The following is a 25,073-nucleotide window of genomic DNA, read 5'->3' as shown; positions in this document are numbered from 1 at the left end:
ATGTACCTTGTATATGTCTATGCTGAACCCAATTATTAAACCCAACCTCGGTACAACAGTCAAACACACTGTAAGACAAACTCTCCCAGACATTATTTCACCCTACCCTTAACAGAAGACTTGGCACAGCGTTAACTACCCACACAATGGTCATACTTTTTCCTTTCCCCTCAAGGAGGAATTAGGGACAAAAAAAAAAGTGGGGGATGGAAAAGAACATGTGAAGGGAGCCGGAGCCACCAGCTGCCTGGGAGAACGAATGCCAGTCACCATAAGGCACGGACCAACACGTGACAGGACACATTCTGGCTCGTCCCCTCAGGTTTTGGGGACGGCTTTGCTCAGCCCCTCCAGCCTCTCTCCCCAGTGACCTGGATGCATCCCAATGTGCTGTTACCAATGGTCTGGCCTGCAGCAGCTTGGGAGAAGGAAAGCTACGCTAAGTGCTGTGTAAAGAAAATGACACTGGGAAGACTTGAAAGTCTACGAGGCTACGCTGGACGGCCGCCATGAGTAATTGCCTTGTTGGGACTGGTAACCGAAATAGCATCGCAGGCATATTTACCCAATTTTCATAAAAACTATTACGGCTTTATTTTCAAAGCAAGTAACTACAGAGCCATGTGGCCTGTCAGTGAACACTCTGGTGATTAACTGAGAAATGTGGAGGTGGGTGCAAGAAGGCTGCTAGGCAGACGGATTCGAGAAAAACAAACTTAGAAAAGGATGTCTTTTGAATTTTGAAAGCTGAAAGCATTTTGGTCTCCAGGATGACATTCCACACACCAGCGCTAAGCCCTGCACCCCGAGAGAGAAAGGAGGAAGCACGGTGCATCTGTGTCAATGGTCATTTCTGAACAGGCTCAGAATTTTGTTTTCGAAGGCAGGTTCCCTTAGAGTTAAAATCTTGGCACAGGTCGAGAGGCAGCAGCAAAGCCAAATTTTGCATTTTTCAGAATTAGCCCTGTTGCAGGGATGGGAAGGCCCCGCCCAGCCCTCTCCTACCCTGCTGGGAATGCTGTGAGCCCAGATCACCACACGCAGGGCTGAAGGGCAGGTTTGGGAATGAAGCTGCCACAGTGCTGGTGGAAGCCAGCAGGGAGGGGTTGGGTTACCCTGAGGCAAGGTGTAGCAAGACTTCCTACCCACTGCCATTCACAACCTTGCCTGTGAAACTCATTACAAAACTAATAATCCAGAATGAAAACAGTGAACAAGAAAGTACCGTAAGTGGGGCTGTTGGCCCTGACAGTCTCAACAGACCCTCCTCCTATATATATCCATCACCTCGCTGGTTGTCTCCTGGATGCTCTACAGAATTCCTGAGAAGCCCACCTCCACCACCACCCCTGGTGCTCCTTAGAGCCTCCCTCATCACTGCTGCCCTCACCACTGGCACCAGCATCACCACCACTATGCCACCATCACCTCCGCCATCCCCTCCAACCACAAGCTCCTTACTGTGTCACAGCAACAGCAACGCTGCCAACACCAACACTACCATCACGCAGCAGTGAGTGGCAGCACCGGATTTAAAGCCAGGTGCACCTGGCTCGAGAGCCTGTGCTCCTAGCTGCTTTGCTTTATCAGAGACCAGACCGCAAAGTCGCAATGTGGCTGTCCAGTGAGAGGTGCTGGGAGTTTCCCTACACGATGGTGCGTGTTTAAGGAGCTGCTCACTGCTGTCATTTGATTATTATTTACCATATATGTGTATCAAACCAGCACACTGATTCCCATAATGTATACAATTATGCGTCAGTCAAAAAGAATCCATTCTGATGCCTTCAAAGAGATAATATGAAATGCTGGTAGGGATGTGTAGAAGCTGGAACCTCTACACATCACTGGCAGGAGTGTAAAGTGTACTGCTAAATATTTACCCCGGAGAACAGAACATATATGTCCACAGTTACACACAAATGTTCATAGCGGTATGCAAAATAGTCCCAAAGTGAAAACGGAAATGTCCACCAATTTGTGAATGAATAAACAAACGTGGATCCATACAGTGGAATATCATTTGATCATAAACATGAAAGAAGTACTCACATATGCTACAATGGGAGGAGTCTTGAGAAGCATGAAGTGAGAGAAGCCAGACATGAAAGACCATGCATTTGATCATTCTGTTAATTTAAAATGTCTAGAACAGACAACGCCACAGATAGACTCCTCATTATTTTACTTCTATCAGGAAAAACACATCTGAGGTTTTCTATCAGGATACACAGATGCACTTCCTACTTTCCAACAGTGACATGACAATGTCATTACACTGGTGATTTACATAACCAATTCTCTATTAATAAACACTTTTAAAAAAGAAAACAACTCTGCCTTTCCTTCCAAAGACACTGAAGGCAGCATGTCACAGGAGTACATGCTGCCACCAGCTCTTTTTCGTAAATCTAGGCACTCTGGCCTCTTTAAACATGCAAATCCAAGACCAATGCCCCCTCTTAGCCAGTTCTCAGATCAGTGCCCAGTGCTGTCAAGGGCCTCACACTCACTCTACTAAGATGCCCAACTCCACGCATTGTTGGTGCCAGATCAGATAGAGGGGGAAAAATGGTCACTGACACAAAAAGAATTTTAGATTTTCCAAGGAAAAGCCACTTGACTCCTGCAGGCTTCTTATCTTGACTGACACCTGTTCTGGATCCAAGGAAAGACATTAAGTAAATGATATTCTGGGAGGATGAGGAAAACACACTGACATCTGAGGGTTGGCAATGTAAGATAGGGAGCTGCTTCTCTTAGAAGATAGAATTTCATTTAGTGTTTTTAAAATGCTTTAAATTCTTAGTCTAAATTACTTCCTCAAAAATGGGACAGTGTTTTCCAGATCAGTTATTCCATCCCTATACCCATGACTTGAAAGACATTCCCAGATAAATTGGAGTTAGTATAAACTTAATGCATTAATGATAAAGCATATAAAATGTTTATGTTTAATAACACTTTAATGAATCAATAAATGTTTGCTTGAAAATATAAGACTAGCGGATTGATTTTCTTTGGGGGAGGGGTGTTGGAAATCACTTAAAAATAGTCCTTCTGCTTTAAATTTGAACTATTACAATGATTACATTAAAATTTTTTATAACAATACATTTCAAGGCTAAATTTTCCACAAAGTAAAAATGCTTCAAAAATCTACTTATTAGAAAATTAAGTTGATGAAGGAATAGGTCACTAAAAGTAAAGTCAAACAGAGCAGAGTGTGGCACAGCGGTTAAGATGCTGCTTGCGATGTCTGCAGCCCGTGCTGGACTAGCTGGATTACTGTCCTAGCTCAACCTCCAATTCCAGCTTCCTGTTCACTGTGTGCCCTGGGAAGAGCAGATGATGGCTCAAGTACTTACTTGGGTCCCTGCCACCCCTATGGGCGACCCTGATGGAGTTCTTGGCTCCTGACTTTGATCTGCTCCAGCCCTAGCTATTTTGGGCATTTGAGGAGTAAACTAGTAGATGGAAGATCTCGCTCTGTTTGTCTGTCTCTGTTTCTACCTGTGCTTCTTGCAAATTAAAAAAAAGCATAGAACCAATACACTCACATCATATGTAGGTAAAATTAAAAGAAGGCAGTCAGTGTTGTCACACAAAGCATTACCTTACCACAAAATATTCCTAATGTCACAATAGGCACTTAGTCTCAATTCACCTTTATAATAAAAATTATTTTGTAAAAGAACTATTATGTATTTCTTAGAGAAAGACTTATTAGAAGTAAAACTCTGAAATTCAGGGGGCTTGAGTTATATCCCTATAACTCTACAGCAAAAAACTCTTCCCTCCAAACAGGATACACCAAGTGTTTAACACATTAATTATCATCCTTCATCAAGCATAAAACCAACAGTCAGGAAATACAGCTGCAATGGCACAATTACCAACACACTCAGAATAAACCCTGGAGCAAAAAAAACAAATGGCTTGCTTTTCATTAACAGAGCCCGGCCACCGTTTCCAAAGACAGTGTTTGCTTTCCAGTCAGAGTCCCAAAAGGCGGCTAAGGGGCATTTGCTTTGGTACAGCCAGAGAACAAATCAACCATGAAAATACTTATTTGAATTTCAAGATCTCCATGATCAATATACAGTGCCACTCAGAACAAAAGTATTATACATACATCAATTAAAAGAAGACCTTAGGGGCCGGCACTGTGGCGTGGCACATAAAGCTGCTGCCTGCAGCGCCAGCATCCCATATGGGCACCAGTTTACGTCCCGGCTGCTCCACTTCCGATCCAGCTCTCTGCTATAGGTTGGGAAAGCAGTAGAGGATAGCTCAAGTCCTTGCGCCCCTGCACCCTAGTAGGGGACCTGGAAGAAGCTCCTGTCTCCTGGCTTCAGATCAGCACAGCTCTGGCCATTGTGGCCATCTGGAGAGTGAACCAGTGGATGGAAGACCTCTCTCTCTCTCTCTGCCTCTGCTTCTCTGTGACTCTGCCTTTCAAATAAATAAACAAATCTTAAAAAAAAAAAAAAGAAGACTTGATAAAGTAAAAATCTTATTAGCACCAGACATATTTTAAAAAATACTGGTGCAAGAAGATTGTGAAGCCAAACAGCAGCCTCATAATGAATGATGATACAAACGACATTTGTGGTCTTGGTTTTCATGTTTCCTTGCATACAATATGTATGCAATGTGCCTATCTATGTAATAATGAGTTGTGTAGAACAACTCAGATATATACTGTAACAGACTGGAGTTTACATAAAGAATTCTAATGTAGCGAGTCACGGTTGAAAGTGTTACAGAGCAGTGTTATGGAGAGGCACTCAAAGCACAGGTCAGGCAGGATTTGCCTCTGGACACATTCTGGGCATCACTACAACACGGCTGTTCCTCAACAGATGTACTGCTCCTACCCAGAGTGCATCACCGCCACTCCACGAGCTGTTAATGAAGTCATAATTGAAGGAAAGTTCTGAGGGTATCAAAGGTAACGGAGAGTCTCCTGTCCAAAATGTTTGTGATCATGTCCAGAACCACGGCGGTCAAATTGATGATCGGTCTCTGCCCAGAAATCCTGCCCAGCATCAGCTCACTCTTGTCTGCAGGGTGAGCAGCCTGGCAGACACGAAGGAGCCGCATTTTCCACTGCACAGCATGCCAGGAGTACACACAGGGGTCCTTCTGGGACTGTGGCACCAATTCAATTTCATATCATAGTTTTCTATGCAATTCACCTCAACCTGAAGTTTTCTTTTCTTATATTTGGGGGTGGCATCATTTCCTCGTCTACTTGGCTGAGGGGTACAGCTCTCTTTCAAAAAACAGAGAACCTCTGAAGCAGTATACAAAACAGCACCTCGTGTGTATTCCTGCGCCCAGAGCTGAAAGTCACCCAGGAGATTCTGCCCAGGCCCACGTGAGAACTGTGAACAGCGTGTGATCATTGTGGTCAGTCCACTGTGGTCATGACGGCTGCTTCCTGAGGTGTGGGAAGCAGCAGTAAATCAGAGAGAAGACACACAGCCCCTACCAGCAGCGGTACCATTGCCATCGTGAGGGGAAGGCTGCAGGCTTACATGTGCAGAATATTCGGCTGGACAGAGAGGGACACATGGAACCAGAAGGCCCCTCCGTCACTGCTGAGAGTGAGCAGAGCAGAGCTCAACATCTGACTGCCTGCGGCCGGCGGCCTGCGAGTGAGCACCCGTGACCGTGCAGCGAGGAGCCGGGAGGGCGAGGGAGGAAGAACTCCATGGTCGGCTCTCCCGCACGGGGGTCGCTCAGGTCCGTCACAGGCTGAGGCATCTCTCACGGGACCTTCATTTTCAAGACTGGCATCTGCAAGGTTTCCATCTTAAGACTTTGAGGGACGCAGTGACTTTACAGACATCTTAAAATCAAGGAAGCATTTTAAGGCAAAGACAAAATGCCCCAAACAAAGCAGCTTTTTAATGTTGTGAGTTTGTCAAGCAAAGCGTTGGGATACAAATTGCCTGAAAAACTAGAAGCAAGGCAATTTCCAGGTGAACTTGAGCTAGTTCTTGCCTATGTGGGTTTTTTTTTTTTTTCCTTTTTCAAAGATACAACCTGGTAACAAAGCACCCATTCTTCTCTCACCATTCTTAAAATCCTTTTGGAAGCAAAATCACTTCCTTATCTCGATAAAAATTCATTCCCAGCAACCATCAGGGAGAAAAATAATTCCGTGTTCAGTTTCAATACTGAGAGTTAGAGTCTGTACTTCTGTCCCTTCTGAGGGAAGAAATAACTGAGTTTGCTGATTTTTCACTTATAAAATATTACTGTAGTTTTACAGAAAAGTGTAGATCTGTATTCAATGGTACTCTCAGAATAGAGGATTTTTCCAAAGTCAGAGAGCAAAGAGAACACCTTAAATGAATGAGTATGTCTGGATTTAGTAACTGCAAGTAACCAAGCGCACGCAATCTTCTCTTCGGCCGTGTCTACCAAGTATCACAGAGAAGCAAAGGCAGTCACCGGGGTTGAGTCCCTCTCCCAGGACCACGGATCGCCGGGTCCATCTGAGGTTTTGGATTGCATCTGCGTGTACAGCAATCATGGCACTGAAGACTGACACATAAACATGACCCTGCTGGGCGTCCAGCGCTCTCTCTGACCTCGTACGCTGCAATGGAGCTCTGGGTAAGATTTTCAAGAGGCCTCTCCTAGCTTTCCTACCTTCAGCGTGGTGAACTCATATGGCTGGTAACCTCTGAAGCTCTCGTGGATGGCGGCCATCGTGTGGGAAGTTTTCTCCCAAAAATGAAGCAGGGTAGTCTGCAAAGAGAGGCGGGAAGCGATTCGTGTTCTGAACGCCGAGTTCCAGCCGCAGGCCTCTGAAGGAGGCGTCCAGCTCATCTCGGCACCCATTAGGTTTCCCACTGGGTCCCTGTGCACACCTCAGATTTCAGCCCATAAATGCCCGGGATTCCCCCAAACACTGCCTCCCACGGCACACGTGGCTCCCTCCACCTGGAACCCTCCCCTCTCCGTTCTCTGTATCAGTCACTCCATTCTTCAAACCCCAGTCTAGGCAGAAACAATCTTGCTCTGATACTCCTCAACTGTTTGAGTTTTCCTTTCTCAAACCCCATGGAGTCGTCTAGAATTTTTTTCAGTGAGCACTTTGTGTCCTGCAGGTTTAGAACATACAGTCAGATGGTCTCAACTTCCTTCCTAAACGTGGAGCTCTTTGAAGACACAGAAGCCAGTCTTCTTAATTTTATTATTCCCTACAACATACAGCAATTGGTAATCCACACTCAACAGACCCCTGAAGTAAACACAGGGCAGTGGGGAAGTACAGAATATGTATAGGGAACAGATGCTTGGATTGAGTCAAACTGTAGGGCCCTCGGAGACAGATGTGGCAAGTAAATTATGAGAACGGCATTGCGAACATCAAAATGCCAAAACCAGACTCGGAGCTCAAAGATCCTTTCTGTGTCATCCGAGTCTCAAGCCATTCTTTGTTCATCGTAACAAACATCACTTTGTTACCTGGTATGTCGCTAGCATGTGAGACAAGAGATTGCATCTGCTTGCTCCAAGAAGATCCACTTTTTGACACACGTCCATCTTCAACTTGTCAAAGTTTTTTTTTGCAAGGCGTACCTGTGTCTGTACCTGTGAAAACCAAGGAAGAATCTCTGGATTAGTCAGACTCCTAAGTAGTTAACGTTTGCAGGTGAGAGGAGACCCACATGGAGCGCTTCTCTTTCTTACTTGAAAACTCCAGGTAGAGAAGATCCCACAACGTGCACGCTTTACCTCAAACGCTCGACTCAGAGCACAGCCCATATGCCTTTCTAGCAGACTGAAGATCTTCACTGCGTCTTTCTCACTCTTGTGTTGAGATTCCTTTCTCGCCAGGGCATTCACAAACCGACCACAGTGCCGAGGATTCTGGAGATGTGCAGGTGGCACATCGGCTGCTCCACTGTTTACCTGCCTTGCTCGGAGCCCAGTCCCCGCACACTCAGCTTTCCCTCGGGCTATACGTAATGTGCGATGTTTGTGAAGACAAAAGGTGAACAGCAAGCCCATTTACTAACCCACAGACTTGATTTGTATTCCCCCTGTTTTTCCACTAATGCCCTTTTTCTGTCTAGGAGACCTATGAGGGAATTTTGACATAACTTTAAAAACTGCCCCCCCCCAAACAATTTAGTATCAAGAAATTACACTAACAATTTTCTGTCTGTCCCTGAACCATACAGTAAATTTAGGGACAGAGTAAAGGTCAAGAAAGATTCAGATATGCCTATTCTCTACACTATTTCATAGTAAAGCAGAAAGTTAAAACGTAATGCAACTTTAAAATGTAATGCAGTAAATTCTGAGTCAGGCAGGAGTTTGGTCTGGCAGTTAAGAAACTATCTGGGATGCTCACATCCCATATCAAGGAACCTGGGTTCAAGTCCAGGCCCTGCCCCGGAGGCCAGCCCCCTGTTGATATTCCCCCAGGAGGCAGCACAGGGGAGCTCTGGGCTGAGCCTAGTTCTGGCTGTGTGGGCATTGGAGGAGCGAACCAGTGGAGGGAAGTTCTTTCTCTTTCCTTCTCTGTATCTCTACCTCTCAAACAAATTTTTAATTTAAACTGTGAAGTCAACATCTCCCCCTTCTTCCAATTCAAAGTGTTACCACATCATATTATGACCAGAGAAAGCAAGCCAAGCTTTTAAAAACCCACTTTGTGGAGGTATAGTTGACAAATAGAAAGCTGTCTATCTTTAGGGTACTCAACTTTAGAGTTCAAACATTAACCTCTCACAGATGATGGCTCAAGTTGCAGACACAAGATAGGTAACAGAACTGGAAGGGACAATGGCTCCTTACAAAGGCCCTCACCCCAGGACCCCGGCGGGGGGACACAGCCAAGGTCTAATTTGCCCACCAGCACAGCACCTGACAACCTGCTGCGGGGCGGAGACTTGATACGCATTTGTTGCCACAACGAAATTTTTCAGGTCATTTGAAGAAGTAAGGCATTCGAATGTGTTTTAAAGTGTAACCCTTAAAGTAGTTTTAGAAGTGATGACGGTTGCTGGTGTTGCGGCGCAGTGGATTAAGCTGTCACTTGTGACACTGGCGTCCTATAACCAAACGCCGCTTTACATCCCGGCGCTGGGCTCATCCCTGGTTGTTGCACTGTTGCAGCCATCTGAGGAGTGAACCAGCTGATGGAAGACCTTTCTTTCTCTCTCTCTCTCTCCCTCCCTCCCTCCTGCCCTCCCTTTCCCCTTCTCTTTCCCTCTCTCTTTCTGTAACTCTGCTTCTCAAATAAATAAATAAATCTTAAAGACAGGCAGTCAAGAACTGTGAATGAATGCCCATGTGCATAAGGACCTACCAGGCTTTCAGAGAGGACAAAGAAGTTAGCGAGCGCACTGCATTACACTGAAGGGAAACAGAAGAGCAGGCTGAGGGTGAGGAACAGAGACAGCACAGACAGCTGCAGGTGATGTCGCTGAAGTCCCCATTACTGGCTCCCTGCATCCCAGCCCGTTGCCCTATAACTCTGTGATGCTCTCCTACTCCGACTCTGCCCTTGGCCTTGTGACTGACTTTGGTCAATGAGATGCTGACAAATGTAACAACACCGGAAGCTTTAAAAAAATAAAAGACTGGCCCGCCTCTACTTTTATTCTGGCTTCTCTGAGATTGCCATGAGGATGTGCCCAGGCTAGATGGGTGGACGGGTTCAAGAGACTGCGTGCTGGCCAGCTCCGTGGCTCACTAGGCTAATCCTCCGCCTGCAGGGCTGGCACCCAGGTTCTAGTCCCAGTTGGGGCACCAGATTCTGTCCTGGTTGCCCCTCTTCCAGGCCAGCTCTCTGCTGTGGCCAGGGAGGGCAGTGGAGGATGGCCCAGGTGCTTGGGCCCTGCACCCACATGGGAGGCCAGGAGCAAGCACCTGGCTCCTGGCTTCAGATCGGTGCAGCACACCGGCCGTAGCAGCCATTTAGCCATTTGGGGGGTGAACCAACGGAAGGAAGACCTTTCTCTCTGTCTCTCTCTCACTGTCAAAAAAAAAAAAAAAAAAAAAAAAGAAGAAGGCACTTTGCATGCAAGAGACACGAGAGGGAGAACCCAGTTGTCCTAGCAGATGAGTTTTTGACCAGCGGGTCGCAGGCATGCAAGGAAGTCCAGCCATTATCAGTACACCCCTCCCTGCCCCACAGCTAACCACAAACACCCAAGTGAGCCCACAGGGGCCAGAACTGCACTACTAACCCACAGATCTGTAAGCAATAAAAATGCTCAGTGTTTAAAGCCACGGAGTGCTTGGTTGGGATTTCACAGCATTCCTGTGGCTGCAGATAACTGATCTAAGTCGGGACAAGACCATGAAGGCTTCTGATGTGAGGGAACATCTGAGGTGGGTCTCAAAGCATAACCAGGACGCACGAAGTAAATATAAAGTATCTACGTCATTAGCCTCCTGACATGGATATTCTAGATTTTCTAATTAAATGCAAAGTAACATTTTTGGCAGGGGTGTGAATTTTGCTTTTTCTCTTTACAGGAATAAATCAGTTACTCGGAGACAAGTTTATATGCTAGGAGGCAACTTATTTTATTTGCTCGTAACAACGATCTCATGAATTCATACAGTTTGCAATGTGCCCGAAATTAATTTTGCCAAGTGAATTTAGAAACCCAGAAGACGCCTTCAGCACTTGACCCAGTAAGTTCTGAGAGGCCATATGCTTTGTGTGTCAACAATGATTACGAAAATACTTAATGCACTGCTGAGTTCCCAAATGCTGACGCCTTTCCCTGCCAAAGGAGGAGGATGGGACACGGCTGTGCGTCTGAACACGGTAGAGTTCATTTACTGCTCGGTGCACGTGTCTGCTCTAGAAAACCTTTCCAGCCGGCAATCCGAGGACAAAACGCCAAGGACACAGTCAAGCCCGAGCCACCAGCAAGAGCCTAATTCCAGACGCCTCCAGATGCACTCCAGTGAGAAATGCTCGCGGATTCAGCCCTCTCCACCCCAGCTGAAGTACATCCAGTTACGTAAACATCGTGAGGAGCTCCAGTGGTTCTCAAGGTTCCGTGAAAAAACTTCCACTCAAAGAAATGTGCCCCTTGTTTACCTCTGAAGTTCGTCAGCTCCCCTTTCTCCCCATATGCTCTAAATCCTAGGGAATGACTGCATATTACACCCTCTTTAGTTTGGGTCCTGCATCGCCCAGGTCATGGAAATGCAGTGTATCCGAGACAGCAGCAATGCCTGGACTGTCAGAATCTCGGGGTCCTTCCTAATCTGGAAGTCTCCCCCAGGCCCCAACTTGAACCACACGTGGTGCAGCCAAAGCCGTCTGTCCTCTCAGATCAGTCTACTTCCCCTGCCGTGGGGAAGATCTTCATACTGCCTACAGCCAAATCAGGAGAGTGCTGAGCACTATTATGTTGTTTTCCTAAAGGTTTTGTTTCCTTCAAGAACAATACCAAACAATTCCGCTCTTATTTTTCTACCTCCTCCCGCCCTCCAGTCATTCAGCTAATGTTCATGGAGCATCTTCCATACGCTGGTAGCCGTGGATGCAACATCTGCCCCTGGGAGACTCACAGGGGATATGTTCTTATCACTGAAGGTATAACTGCAGACTGAGCGAGGTGCTCAGCCCCGCAAACACGACTAATCAACGATCCAACCCAGAGGATGTGTCCTGAGAACACGGGGTTCAACCTCTACCCTGGAGGACTGAACACCATTAATTATGTAAGGGGACAGAGTAGTTAGTTCAGGGAGTGGGTGGGTGGGGGCATGTGCAAAGGCCCTGGGGTGAAGGACAACAGGCAGGCCCCAGAACGGACAGCAGGCTGATACAGCTGACTTGTTAACAAGCAGGAGGGTGGTACAAAGTGAGGAGTGGCGGGCTGAAGCACACACTGGAACAGGGCCTCCGCCTGCTCAGGATTTCAGTTTTTCTCCTAGAGCAGGGGGAAACCAATGAAGGCTTTCAAGAAAGGAAGAGCTGGGATCCTTTTCTCAGTTCAGAAGTCTCCCTCACTGCAGCGTGGAGACGGACTGGAGGAGGGATGAAGGCAGACCAGGACGGAGCTGGGGCAGAGCAAGGACGGCGGATTTTCACTTGGAGAGTGAGGCTGGGCAGGGACAACCGTGCTCGTACTGGAGAGAGATGGAGGAGGCAACACAGGACCTGGCTGGGGAGGGGAGGATGACTCCTAGGTACCTGGCCACCCCCAACCCCACGTTGTGTCTAGCTCACCTTCCCCACAAGCTCATTCTGCCAGCTTTGCCGGACACCCCAGAGCACCAGAATCTGTGGCTTTTTTCCCAGCAGCTCTCCACACTCCTCCCTCACTGACGCGTGCTGTTCCTCTGTGTTTTCTGCTGATGAAGCATCCTGCCTTCAGGGGGAGATTTTAAGACCACAGAATGCATCAGTCACTTCCTTTTGTCTTCCGTGAGGTGCCACAAGGGAAAGTCTAAGCCTGTCTGAAGTCACAGAACAGAAGGTCTGGCTTCGTTAAAAGAGCATCTTCTTGTCCAAAGTCAATGATCTAGGACCTTTCAAGGGTCAGATAATTAAGTCCTTGCCGAGTCACTTCAATGAACATTTACCGCACATGCTTTATCATATATGCACCCACTGATGGCAGGAGCAATTTAATGTCATGTTATGCAGAGAAGTATGGGGAAATGGCCCTACGTGTACTGTGCATGTGTGTAGGAAGCCAGTGGACACTTTAGGACTACTTTTTTTTTTTGACAGGCAGAGTGGACAGTGAGAGAGAGAGACAGAGAGAAAGGTTTTCCTTTTGCTGTTGGTTCACCCTCCAATGGCCGCCGCGGCCAGTGCGCTGCAGCCGGCGCACACGCGCTGATCCGATGGCAGGAGCCAGGTGCTTCTCCTGGTCTCCCATGGGGTGCAGGGCCCAAGCACCTGGGCCATCCTCCACTGCACTCCCTGGCCACAGCAGAGAGCTGGCCTGGAAGAGGGGCAACTGGGACAGAATCCAGCGCCCCGACTGGGACTAGAACCCGGTGTGCCGGCCCCGCAGGTGAAGGATTAGCCTAGTGAGCCACGGCGCTGGCCAGGACTACTTACTTTTGGATCTCCTCTTAACAACATTCCCTCCCTTTAACAATGCAGTTTCACTGGGGGCTGCTATGCTTTTCACAGACCGTTCCTACTGATCGGCCCAGGGTGGCGTCTTGGCCCAAGCCGAGTCAGCTGAAACGGATCATGGTAGGCTGATGCAGTAGCAGGCTCCGACCCAAGCTGGATGGATCAGAGCCCTTCCTGAGGGTTTCTGAATTTGCAACTGGCAAGAAAAAGTCTTAATCCTTCTCCGATGGCTAAAGCACAAGGGGCAAAAAGCCCTGGCGTTTGAGTTTCTTGCAATGTGAAGAACATAGGTCTGAGAAAATAAAGACGACAGGCAGAGAAAAACACAGAGGAGACAGTGGGAGTGCCCTGGTAGAACTCAGGCTCCTGGGTCCAGTAGCCCCGCGGGTGGTAACATGGGGTTTCTAACTAACTCCTCCCTTTGCGTCAATCAATTCAGAGCCTTCTGCTGTGTGGAACTAAGACAGCACTAAATCAGGTGGCTCAGGCTGACTCATGAAAACTCTACAAAGTTCTTTAATAAGCACCCTTTTGTTTCAACTTTGATTACTCCAGCGTTTCTAAAATTTAGTTGAACACAGAACTTTTTCCATATACCGTAATCCACCTATTACCTGCCATGATATTTGAGAAATCCCTGCTTTGCACAAAAGAACCAAACCAGAGATAGTTGTCTAACATGCAAGTGTGAGGATTAGACATGGATGTCTCCCGATCTACAGTCCAGGCTCTGGACACTACAGAGAGAACACAGGGTTATTCTTCACGCGATCCACAGCACTCCGAGTCTGAGACATGCACAGAAGTGCAGACGTCATCTCTGAAATCTCAGCTCAACGATGGCTGACCATCTCAGTTTAGATGGAGGCACAGTCTGCATAGCACCTGTCACCAGGAACCTTGTTCAGCTCCTCAGCACGGTGGCAGGGAGGCAGCCCGTCAGACTCCCTCGGGTGCTCCATGGTCAAGTGTGCCGCTTTCCAGGTTAAATATGCACACAGGTGATCTCTTTATTCTGGACCTCAGAGATGCCGCCACTACTGCCTTCATCATCTCACACCGTCACCATTTCCTTAAAAAGATTTCTTATTTATTAAAAGAGTGACAGGTGCGGTGGGGTGAGAGAGATCTGCCACCCTCTGGGTCATTCCCCAGATGTCCCTAACAGCAAGCGCTGGTCTAAGCCAACATTAGGAGCCAGGAACTCCACTCAGGTCTCCCCCGTGGGTGGCAGGGACTCAATCACTTGAGCCATTATCTGCCGCCTTCCCAGGTGCATTAACAGGAAGCTGGATCAAGAGTGGAGAAGCCAACACTCAAACCATGTACTCTGATATGGGGCATGCCTTGCAGTGGCTTAACGTGCTCTGCCACAATGCCCAGCCCAAACTTTAAAAATTATTGATTTATTTTGGAGGCAGAAAGACAAAGAGGGAGGAAGGGAGGGAGGGAGGGAGACAGAGACAGGAACAGAGACAACTCCCATATAATGTTCATTCCCCAAATGTATGCAACAGCTGGGACTAGGCTGGACTAAAGCCGGGAGTAGTAGCGATCCAACCACTTGAGCCATCACCTACCACTCCCCATCCTGTGCCTTAGCAGGAAGCTGGAATCAAGAGAGGATTTGGGATGAGGACCCAGGCACTCTGATACGGGATATGGACATCTTAACTGGTGTCTTAACCACTAGGCCATGTGCCAGACCCCACTATTACTGTCAATCAGCTTTACCGAGCTACAACGTTAGGTGTACAGTTCTATGAGTTTTAGGATGAGTGCATACAATTATGCAGTGAGCGGCACACTCAGATACAGAACATGTCTGTCACCCTGAATGTTCCCACTGCAGTCCTGCCCTGACGTTTCAGGCCCTGCCAACTTCCAGTCTGCCTCCCGTCACTACAGATTTGTCTCTTCTGGAGTGTCACACAAATGGCATTGTAACGTAGTCTCTGGTCTTCCTGTGGCTGGTTTTTTTTCAGCATAATCTTTTTCAGATCAATCATGTTGCATATGTTAGTAGTTATTTTTTTATTGCTACATAGTATTCAACTATAGGACTGTGGTGTGATTCATACACATTTAGATTGTTTCCAGTTTTGGGCAACTGTGAATAAGGCTGCTATAAAGATGTGAGGACAATTCATCACCCGAACGCATTTTCTATTTCTCTTAGGTAAATATTCAGTAGTCGGAGTGCTGATTCACATGGCATATCTACAGCTCATGTTATAAGAAACCACCGAGCCATTTTTCCAAGTAACTGTGTTATTCTGCATCCTAGAATGAATGCAAGTTCCACTGACTCCACACCCTCACTCGTGCTCGGTATTTTCAGTCTTTGAAATTCCAGCCATTCTAGTGGCTGTGTAGTCATAGCTGTGATTTTAACTTCCATTTCTCTAGTGACTAACGATGCTGAATATTTCAAGCGGTAACTGCCACTTACATATCTTTAGCAACGTGCCTATTCAAATCGTTTGCCCATTCAAAAACCTGGGTTTGGTTACCAAATTGTGAGATATTTGTATGCTCTGCACACAAATGCATTATCAGACATATAAACGTACTTGAAAATGTTCCTGGAAAAGTGGAATGAAAAAGTGATCTTCATTTTCTGTTAACACTTTGTAAAGACTCCTCATCAGTTTGGAACATTTTCCTCAACTTTAACATTTGCCTTTCACTTTCTTAATAGTGCCTTTTGAAATACCAAGTATTATTCTATGGTTTATGTGCTTTGTGCCTTAATAAATCTTTCCCTAACCCAAGGTCAAACATTTTTTACAGTACTTTTTCTTCTAGAAATTTAATATTTGGGGCCGGCACTGTGGCATAGCAGGTAAAGCCACCACCTGCAGTGCCAGCTTCCCACATGGGCGCCAATTCGAGTCCCGGCTGCTCCACTTCCAATCCAGCTCTCCGTTATGGCCTGAGAAAGCAGTACAAGATGGCCCAAGACCTTGAGCCCTTGCACCCGCATGGGAGACCTGGAAGAAGATCCCGGCTCCTGGCTTCGGATTGGCTCAGCTCTGACTGCTGTGGTCAATGGGGGAGTGAACCAGCAGATGGAAGACCTCTTTCTCTTTCTCTATTTCTCTCTCTGTGTAACTCTGACTTTAAAATAAATAAATAAATCTTTAACAAAAAAAGAAATTGAATATTTTAGCTAATCCCATTTATATTGATCGTCATTTCTAGTTCATTTCTGTGAAGTCTGTGGTTAGGGGTGCAGGTTCATGGAGTTTACCTTGCAAATGGGGATGCAACCATTCCATGATCATTTGTTGAAAAAATTATCCAATTGCATACATCTTGGCACTTTTAGTATGATCAAGCCATACATGTGTTGGTCTATTTTTGGATTTCCTGTTCTATTATTTTAATCCATCTAGCTACCCTGTCTACCAATACTACACTGTTTTGATTGTTGTTGCTTTTAATACATCTAAAGTCAGGTACTGTAAGTTTTTTAAATCGCTTTGTCTATTCCAGGTATTCCATGTTTTATACACGTTTTAGGGTTAGCTATCTATTTCTAGGAAAAAAAGTCTTTAAGATGTTATCGGAATTGCACTGAATCTATAGATATTGGAAAGAACTGACATTTTAGGGGTCAGCACTGTGGCACAGCGGGTTAAAGCCCTGGCCTGAAGCGCCAGCATCCCATATGGGCGCCGGTTTGAGACCCGGCTGCTCCACTTTCAATCCAGCTCTCTGCTATGGCCTGGGAAAGCAGTAGAAGATAGCCTAAGTCCTTGGGCCCCTGCACCCACGTGGGAGACCCGGAAGAAATTCCTGGCTCCTGGCTTTGGATCGGAACAGCTCTGGCTGTTGTGGCCAACTGGGGAGTGAACCAGTGGATGGAAGACCTTCCTCTCTCTCTCTCGCTCTCTCTCTCTCTCTCTGCCTCTCCTCCCTCTGTGTAACTCTGATTTTCAAATAAACAAACAAAATCTTTAAAAAAAAAAAAAAGAACTGACATTTTAATATCTTCTTACCAATGAACATGGCATATCTCTATATTTATTGGGATTTTAAATTGTCTTAACATTTTTTGTAGGTTTTGATACATAAATCTTACACATATTTTGTTAAATTTAGTACTTAGTATTTCATACTTTGGAAGCTGTTGTAATTTCTACACCTTTGAATAGCTAATAGTTCATTACTAGAAATAAAATAATTTTGTTGCTTGGTCTTGTATCCTGTGGTGTTGCTAATATTAGTTCTACTATATTTCTTAGAACTTTTATAAGCAAGATCTATGTGCATGTATCATGTTGTTTGAGAATAAAGACAGTTTTACTTCTCACTTTCCAATGTGTATGTCTTTTACTCATTTTCATACCTTATTGTACTGACTATGACACTGCTGAGTAGAAGCTAGTGTCGCTCCCCCTCTTCATGGAGGAACGACACTAAGCCCTGCCTAGGCTTCATAGCCGAGTCACGGCACCATTGTGTCGCTCCCCGTCTTCGTGAAGGAACGACACAGGACCCTGCGCTGTTCTTTCGTCTGCTCGGCCCTCCCCGGGTTTGCTGCTGGTTCTTCCCGGGTTGTCTACTGTCCCTTCCACCTCCGTGGAAGGGCGGTTCCCCCTGGCCACTTTCCCCACTTCCACAGGGGAGCGGCACACTGCTGGCCGGCTCTCTGGGGGCTGCACAGGTGTTCCCCTTAGATGTTCCCCTTAGATGTTCCCGGTGCATGCCGTCTCTCTCCTCCTTTATAGTCCTCCTCTGCCAATCCCAACTCTGCTACCCACACACCAAGTACGCTGCTCTCCTCCAATCAGGAGCAGGTCCCACAGTTTATTGGTTGAACTGGAGGCAGCTGTGTAGAAGCTGCTTCCCTTCTCAGCGCCATATTGTGGGAAAGCAGATGCATAGAATAAGTCTTAATTCCAGTAACTTAGTCTAGTCCGAGTTGCTCCCAGTTGCTCCCCACAGATCCCCCTTTCTTTTTATTTTTTGGCGTTGATACGCACCTGTCTTCGGTGCCCCGCGGCACACACTCTGCTCTGCTTGCTAGAGTTGCCCACAGGTTCTTACAAGTCCTATCAATCAGGGAAACCGAATCTGGGTCCTCTCTTCGCCATGTTGTGAGGAGGTTTTTAGGCGCTGATGCGTGCCTGTGTTCGGTGCCCTGCAGCGCATGCTCTGCTCTGCCTGGAGGTGCTTACAAGCCCTATCAGGCAAACCGAATCCAAGCCTTCTCATTGCCATATTGTGGGGAGGCTTATTGGTGTTGATTCGTGCCTATTTTCGGTGACCTGCAGCTCACACTCTGGTCGAGCTGCCTGCTGGTACTTATCGCCCTAATCAGGCAGACCGAATCCAAGCTCTCTCATTGCTGTGTTGTGGGGAGGCCTTTCTCTATTTCTCTATCTCCGGGCATTCCTATTTCTCCTGTTTTACTTCTATCTACCAGCATTCCTATTTCTCTCATTTTACTTCTAAACTTCTGTTTCTCTTATCCCTGCCGCTTCCCGGCGCCCGCCCCGAGGCTGCTTCTCGGTACCCGCCCCACGGCGGCTTCCCGGCTCTGAGCCGCTTCAGCCCGCGCCTCTCTCATCTGCGCGGCTTCCCGGCTCTGCGCGGCTTGGCTTCGCGCGCGCACTCCGCGGTCTCTGCGCTAGCCCCGCGTTCCCTATCTACTTGTGCCCCGCACGCTTTCTCTGCGCGCGGCAGCCTCCGCGAGTCACACAGCCCCAGCTCACGTCTCCGCCACTAGCATTCAATCTAAGTTCCCCGGGCTAACCTGGCGAATTCAACCCAGCTCACGTTTCCGCCCCACGATTTGGCTTCCCGTCCTTTGCTCCCCAGGCTAATCAGACGGATTCCAACCTGGCTTACGTTTCCGCTTCTGGTTTTAACTTTTCGCCCCTTATTCCCGGGCTAACTCAACGAATCCCAAAGTGGCTTTCGTCTCCGCCTCGGCCTGCCCCCCGCGGCTTCAATTTCCCTAACATTTTTCTCTACCTGGTATGTTTCCCCAAGCTTTCCTCCAACAATACTCCTCCCTCATTTCTCCTGGCCTCTCCCCACAGTCCGCATCCGAGTCTGTTTGTTCTAGCTTTCACTTTCACCTTCGACCTTAGAGATTTCTCCCAGCTTCCCCCCGTAGTCCGTATCCGAGTCTATGCCTAGGCTTTCAATAGCTTCTTCCGGCACCTTTTTCGTCCGGCTTTCCCCTAGGCTGTTTGCTAGTCTCTCTCTCCGATATTTTTCCACTTCTTCCCGCCTCTTCCCTCCTAAGTTTCCTATCCGAGTCACAGCACCATTATGTCGCTCCCCCTCTTCATGGAGGAACGACACTAAGCCCTGCCTAGGCTTCATATCCAAGTCACGGCACCATTATGTCGCTCCCCCTCTTCATGGAGGAATGACACTAAACCCTGCCTAGGCTTCATAGCCGAGTCACGGCACCATTATGTCGCTCCCCGTCTTCGTGAAGGAACGACACAGGACCCTGTGCTGTTCTTTCGTCTGCTCGGCCCTCCCCGGGTTTGCTGCTGGTTCTTCCCGGGTTGTCTACTGTCCCTTCCACCTCCGTGGAAGGGCGGTTCCCCCTGGCCACTTTCCCCACTTCCGCAGGGGAGCGGCACACCGCCGGCCGGCTCTCTCGGGGGCTGCACAGGTGTTCCCCTTAGATGTTCCCCTTAGATGTTCCTGGTGCATGCCGTCTCTCTCCTCCTTTATAGTCCTCCTCCGCCAATCCCAACTCTGCTACCCACACACCGAGTACGCTGCTCTCCTCCAATCAGGAGCAGGTCCCACAGTTTATTGGTTGAACTGGAGGCAGCTGTGTAGAAGCTGTTTCCCTTCTCAGTGCCATATTGTGGGAAAGCAGATGCATAGAATAAGTCTTAATTCCAGTAACTTAGTCTAGTCCGAGTTGCTCCCAGTTGCTCCCCACAGCTAGTATAAGCAAACATGCTTATCTTATTCTTGATTTTATGGGGGAAGCAATAAGGCTTTCCTGATTAAGTATGATGTTAGCTGTGGGATTTTATGTGTATCTGTTACAAGACTGAGGAAGTTTCCTTCTACTCCTAGTTTGCTGAGAATCTCTCAAAAGAAATTTCTTGTCTATGTTCATGACGGACATTTTATAGTCTTCTTGAAACATCTTTTTCTTGTTGTCAGGATTAATACTGGGATCATAAAATTAATTTGCAAGTGTTCATTCTTCTATTTTCTGGGAGGGTTTGTGTGTAATTAATATTATTCTTTGGTAAACATTTAGTATATTTCACTAGTGAAGCCTCATGGGACTGGAATTTTGTTTGTGGAAAGGTTTTTGAACTATAAATATGATATATAAGTAGAAAGAGTTATCAGGTTATTTGTTTCTATTTGAGTTAGATTTTGGTAGTTTTTATGCTTCAATAGATTTATTTATTTATTTGAAGATGTATTTATTTATTTGAAAGGCAGAATTACAGAGAGGCAAAGGCACAGAGAGGGAGAGAGAGAGGTCTTCCATTTGCTGGTTCACTCCCCAGTGAGCTGACCCAAAGCCAGGATCCAGAAGCTTCTTCCGTGTCTCCCACATAGATGCAGGGACCCAAGCACATGGGCCATCTTCTACTGCTTTCCCAGGCCATAGCAGAGAGCTGGATTGGAAGCAGAGCAGCTGGGACTCAAACCCATGCCCATATGCGATGCTGGCACTGCAGGCAGTGGCTTTACCTGCTATGCCACAGCACTGGCCCCCAAGAGATTTATTTATTTAATCTGAATTATCAAATGTGTTTGCTTAAAGATAGTCATATTTATTATCATTTTAATGTCTATACTATCTGCATTAAGGTCCTTTATTATTTTTCGTATTGACAATCTGTGTCTTCTCTCTCTTATTCCTAATCACTTCGACTAGAAGTTATCAATTTTATTGATTTTTCAAAGGATCAAGTTTTGATTTTACTGATTTTCTGTGTTTTATTTACAATTTCTTTTGTTTCTGTTCTTATTTCCCCCCATTACTAGCTTTTCTTTTTCTAGTTTCTTAAGTTTAGATTGATTTTTAGTAGTTCCTTATTTTAAAATATAAATATTTAATGGCATAATTTTTTTTTTTTGACAGGCAGAGTGGACAGGGAGAGAGAGAGACAGAGAGAAAGGTCTTCCTTTTGCCGTTGGTTCACCCTCCAATGGCCGCCATGGCCGGCGCATCATGCTGATCCGAAGGCAGGAGCCAGGTGCTTCTCCTGGTCTCCCATGAGGTGCAGGGCCCAAGCACTTGGGCCATCCTCCACTGCACTCCCAGGCCATAGCAGAGAGCTGGCCTGGAAGAGGGGCAACCGGGACAGAATCCGGCGCCCTGACCGGGACTAGAACCCGGTGTGCCGGCGCTGCAAGGCGGAGAATAGCCTATTGAGCCATGGCACCGGCCTAATGGCATAAATTTTTCCACAAACATTGCATTAGCTACAGCTTACTATTTTTTTTTTTTTTTTTTTTTTTTTTTGACAGGCAGAGTGGACAGTGAGAGAGAGAGACAGAGAGAAAGGTCTTCCTTTGCCGTTGGTTCACCCTCCAATGGCCGCCACGGCCGGCGCGCTGCGGCCGGCGCACCGCGCTGATCCGATGGCAGGAACCAGGAGCCAGGTGCTTTTCCTGGTCTCCCATGGGGTGCAGGGCCCAAGCACCTGGGCCATCCTCCACTGCACTCCCTGGCCACAGCAGAGGGCTGGCCTGGAAGAGGGGCAACCAGGACAGAATCCGGCGCCCCGACCGGGACTAGAACCCGGTGTGCCGGCGCCGCTAGGCGGAGGATTAGCCTAGTGAGCCGCGGCGCCGGCCTACAGCTTACTATTTTAATATGTTGTACTTTCATTTCAAAATTTATCCTAATTTCCCTTGTAATATCTTCTTTTGACCCTTGGGTTTTGATGGATACTGTCTAATTTCCAATTATTTTGGAGAATAGTGCAAATCTTTGTATATATATTTACTTAGGCATGCATTTGTTTCTCATTTATGGCTTAATTCTTTTGTAATTGATCAGAGAAAATACTTAGCATTATTTCAATTTTTAAGAATTTATTCCAACCTGCTGTATGATTTCAAGCATAGTGTATCTTGGCTTTACACGTGTACTTGAAAATAATTATGTTCCAGTGTGAGATAGATTCTGTGAATGTCAATATGTCAAGGTAGCTGATACTATTCTATATCCTTATTGATTTCTGTCTACTTTTCTATCAATTTCTGAAAGAACAGTGTTGAAATTTCCAGCCACTGTTGTAGACAGTCTATGTTTTCTATCAATTCTTGCTTATTTGCATGCTCCTTTATTAGTTATACAAAAATTGGGATTATTATATCCTTTTTATGAATTGATCATATAAACATTCCTCTTTATTTCTGGTAGTAATCCTTGTTCTAAAGTCCTTGTTTGCCTAATATTAACATAGCTGCTTCATATAGCTGAGTCTTGCTTTGTAAGAAATTTAATCCATAGCTCATTTTTCTTCATTTTATCTGTAAACAATACTATGAGACTTATCAAGTACAACAAGAGCAATGGGGTTAGTCTGGTGTTATATTTAAGGGGAACCCATTTCCTTTAGAATAACCACATTTCTTTTCTAAATTGCTAACAAAGCATCTATATAGTCAACAGTTCTAGATATGGCTCAGAATTACCATGCCATATACTATATTGAGCTTTTAAAATTCCTCTTTTAAACATAGGACAATGTTTGCTTGTTATATTATTTCTGGCAGCTCTGATTTCTCAAAGCTCACTGGCAGCATTTCTGTGCTTGCATACATGAGTTTTCTGGGACATAATTCACCTAAATCTGGTGACGAAATGTATTTAACTACTACTAGCACACATTAGCTTCTTTCATAGATGCAGCTGCAATTTTTCCTTAAGGGCTCCTTTCTATCCTTTGCAATTTAGAAACCACTTTCCTTAATGGAGGTGAAAATAAAATAGGAACTTAGTGCTTCTGATTTTGTTGCATTTTGCTGTTAAGATTAAATCACAGAAAAATATATTTTCAAGTTCTATGCATTTTTGGAAAGCTCTTAAAAAAAAAAAGGCTATCTCAGAGGTAATGCATCCCCCTAGCACCCAGACCATGGCCTCTCACTACTGCACCTCTCTTCAAGTGACCAGGAGCTCTTAAGGCAGGAAATACATAAGATGATTTTGAAACATTCTGTGCCAGAAGACAGGGACGATATCTCAGAAGGAGCTCCTACCAGCTAAAACTGAGATAGCTTGAGCATCAACAAATTTTATATGGTTGATGATTAAAACACACTAAATATATTCCAATCTGCAAGTCTATAATGATACATGAACAAATGAACAAACAAACAGAAAACTCAAATCTTCATTAGGCACCCATAGGGAAAGCCAACGAACCAATTCAGTACCCTGAAACAGCATCAGACACTTATGTTCGCCCTGTCGCCCTGTCTGTACTTCAGTGACCTGATACTTGATGAGGGACGGTTTCTACCTAAGTGTTCACTCTAACAAATGAAGGAGGAAGATAAACTATGTTAGACCATCCGTCCCCAACAGCAGGCCACCCTTTCTGAGGTACTGCTTCTCACTCAAAAATATTTCTGTTGCTACAGAATATTTCACAAACCTAAGATAAATCCAGGCTTTAGTTTCCTGACACAATACTTAGTTCGTAATTCTCCTATTCCCTCCCAAGATATGTTCTTGAGCGCTGACAGTTGTAAGTGCTAGGAATAAGCAGGGGATAAAGCCAAATCTCTGCTTTCAGGATGGTTACTTTCTTGTCCATAAATCTCGGCAGGATGTAATAAAAGTAAATATGCCACTTTTTTAGACAATAAAAATAATGTAGCCTAAGAAAGACATGCGTGCAGTTTGGGAGGAATGGTGAGGATTCTGTTTTATATGGGACAGTCTTGAAAAAGCTCCCCCAGAAAATGATGCCAGACCAAAGCCCTGGTGGAAGTGAGGAGGCGGGCACGCAGGTGTCAGAGGGAAGGGATTCTCACAGGAAAGAGCAGCAGAACGAAGGCCCGAGGCTGGAGTATGCCAGGGCGTGTTCTGAGAACTGTGGTCCTTCTCTTTAGTATGTGCTTCTCTGAGCTGATTTTCATGCCTATTAAACTGTAAGTTCATCAACCAATGCACAATAAAACCTTCTTAATCTAACTCAGTGAGCGACTGTAAAAGTTGAGTGTTCTGTAAATGAGCGCATGGCGATGTGAATAGCTGTAGTAGTATGGATACGGAAGGCTGATTTACATACACTTTTTTTTTTTTTACTTCATGCTTTTCTAATGCTTCTAGTTGCTTGGACTGAGTGACACTGCAATGTGCACGTGAAATCTGCCCCCGACACGGTAGTGTGGGGTGTTACCCCGAGACCACGAGAATGAGAGGACTTGGCCTGTTTGGAGCAGAGCACACACACACACACACACACACACACACACGACGCCGTCCACACAGCCCCGGGCACTGCCCTGGAGAGTGCACTCTGCTCTCCTAAGTACTGGGGGAGCGACAGTGCAGAGCACACAGGGGAACTGCAGAATAAGGCCAGAGGAGACGAAGGTTCACCAGTATAAGGAAGCAGGGATGGAGCGGTTAAACACGGTGCAGTGTGTGTGTGTGTGTGTGTGTGCGTGTGTCCACACAAAGACAGGATCGCCTCATGGGCTTGTTGAGTACAGGACCCCAGCTAAGGAGAAGGAAAGCAGGCAGAGGGAGAAGCTGGAAGGTGGGACAATGGGAAGTCACGGGGCCCGCTGGGGAGAAGACAGAATGGGCCGCCACGCTGACTCCAGCGACCGAGGAGGGAGGGGACGGCAGACAGAAGAAGAGGAAAGCTGAAGTCAGTAAAGAAGCAGAAGGAGAGAAAAAGGGTGGGAATCTGTACACGTTTAATCCTGCAGCTATGATGGTGAATATGCAGTATTGTGCCAAAAACAAGGAAGATGTGGCTGTCACTTAACCAAAGCT

The 25,073-nt window shown here is 46.3% G+C and overlaps 1 protein-coding gene across 16 annotated transcripts in view; it reads right to left on the bottom strand.

Annotated features, from left to right (window-relative positions):
• Positions 1-25,073, bottom strand: part of ICA1 (islet cell autoantigen 1) — a 158,196-nt gene that overhangs the window by 36,360 nt on the left and 96,763 nt on the right. For all 16 annotated transcript variants that reach the window (XM_008261686.4, XM_070059792.1, XM_070059788.1 and 13 more), the window contains 2 exons: positions 7,489-7,614; positions 6,667-6,765 (listed from right to left, as the gene is read on the bottom strand). In XM_008261686.4, coding sequence (XP_008259908.1) covers positions 6,667-6,765; positions 7,489-7,614 — 225 coding nt within the window. The remainder of the gene's footprint in view (positions 1-6,666; positions 6,766-7,488; positions 7,615-25,073) is intronic.

The sequence above is a fragment of the Oryctolagus cuniculus genome, chromosome 16 (genome assembly GCF_964237555.1).
Source record: "Oryctolagus cuniculus chromosome 16, mOryCun1.1, whole genome shotgun sequence".
In the NCBI taxonomy this organism is placed as follows: Eukaryota; Metazoa; Chordata; class Mammalia; order Lagomorpha; family Leporidae; genus Oryctolagus; species Oryctolagus cuniculus.
This window is presented reverse-complemented; position numbering and strand designations above follow the sequence as displayed.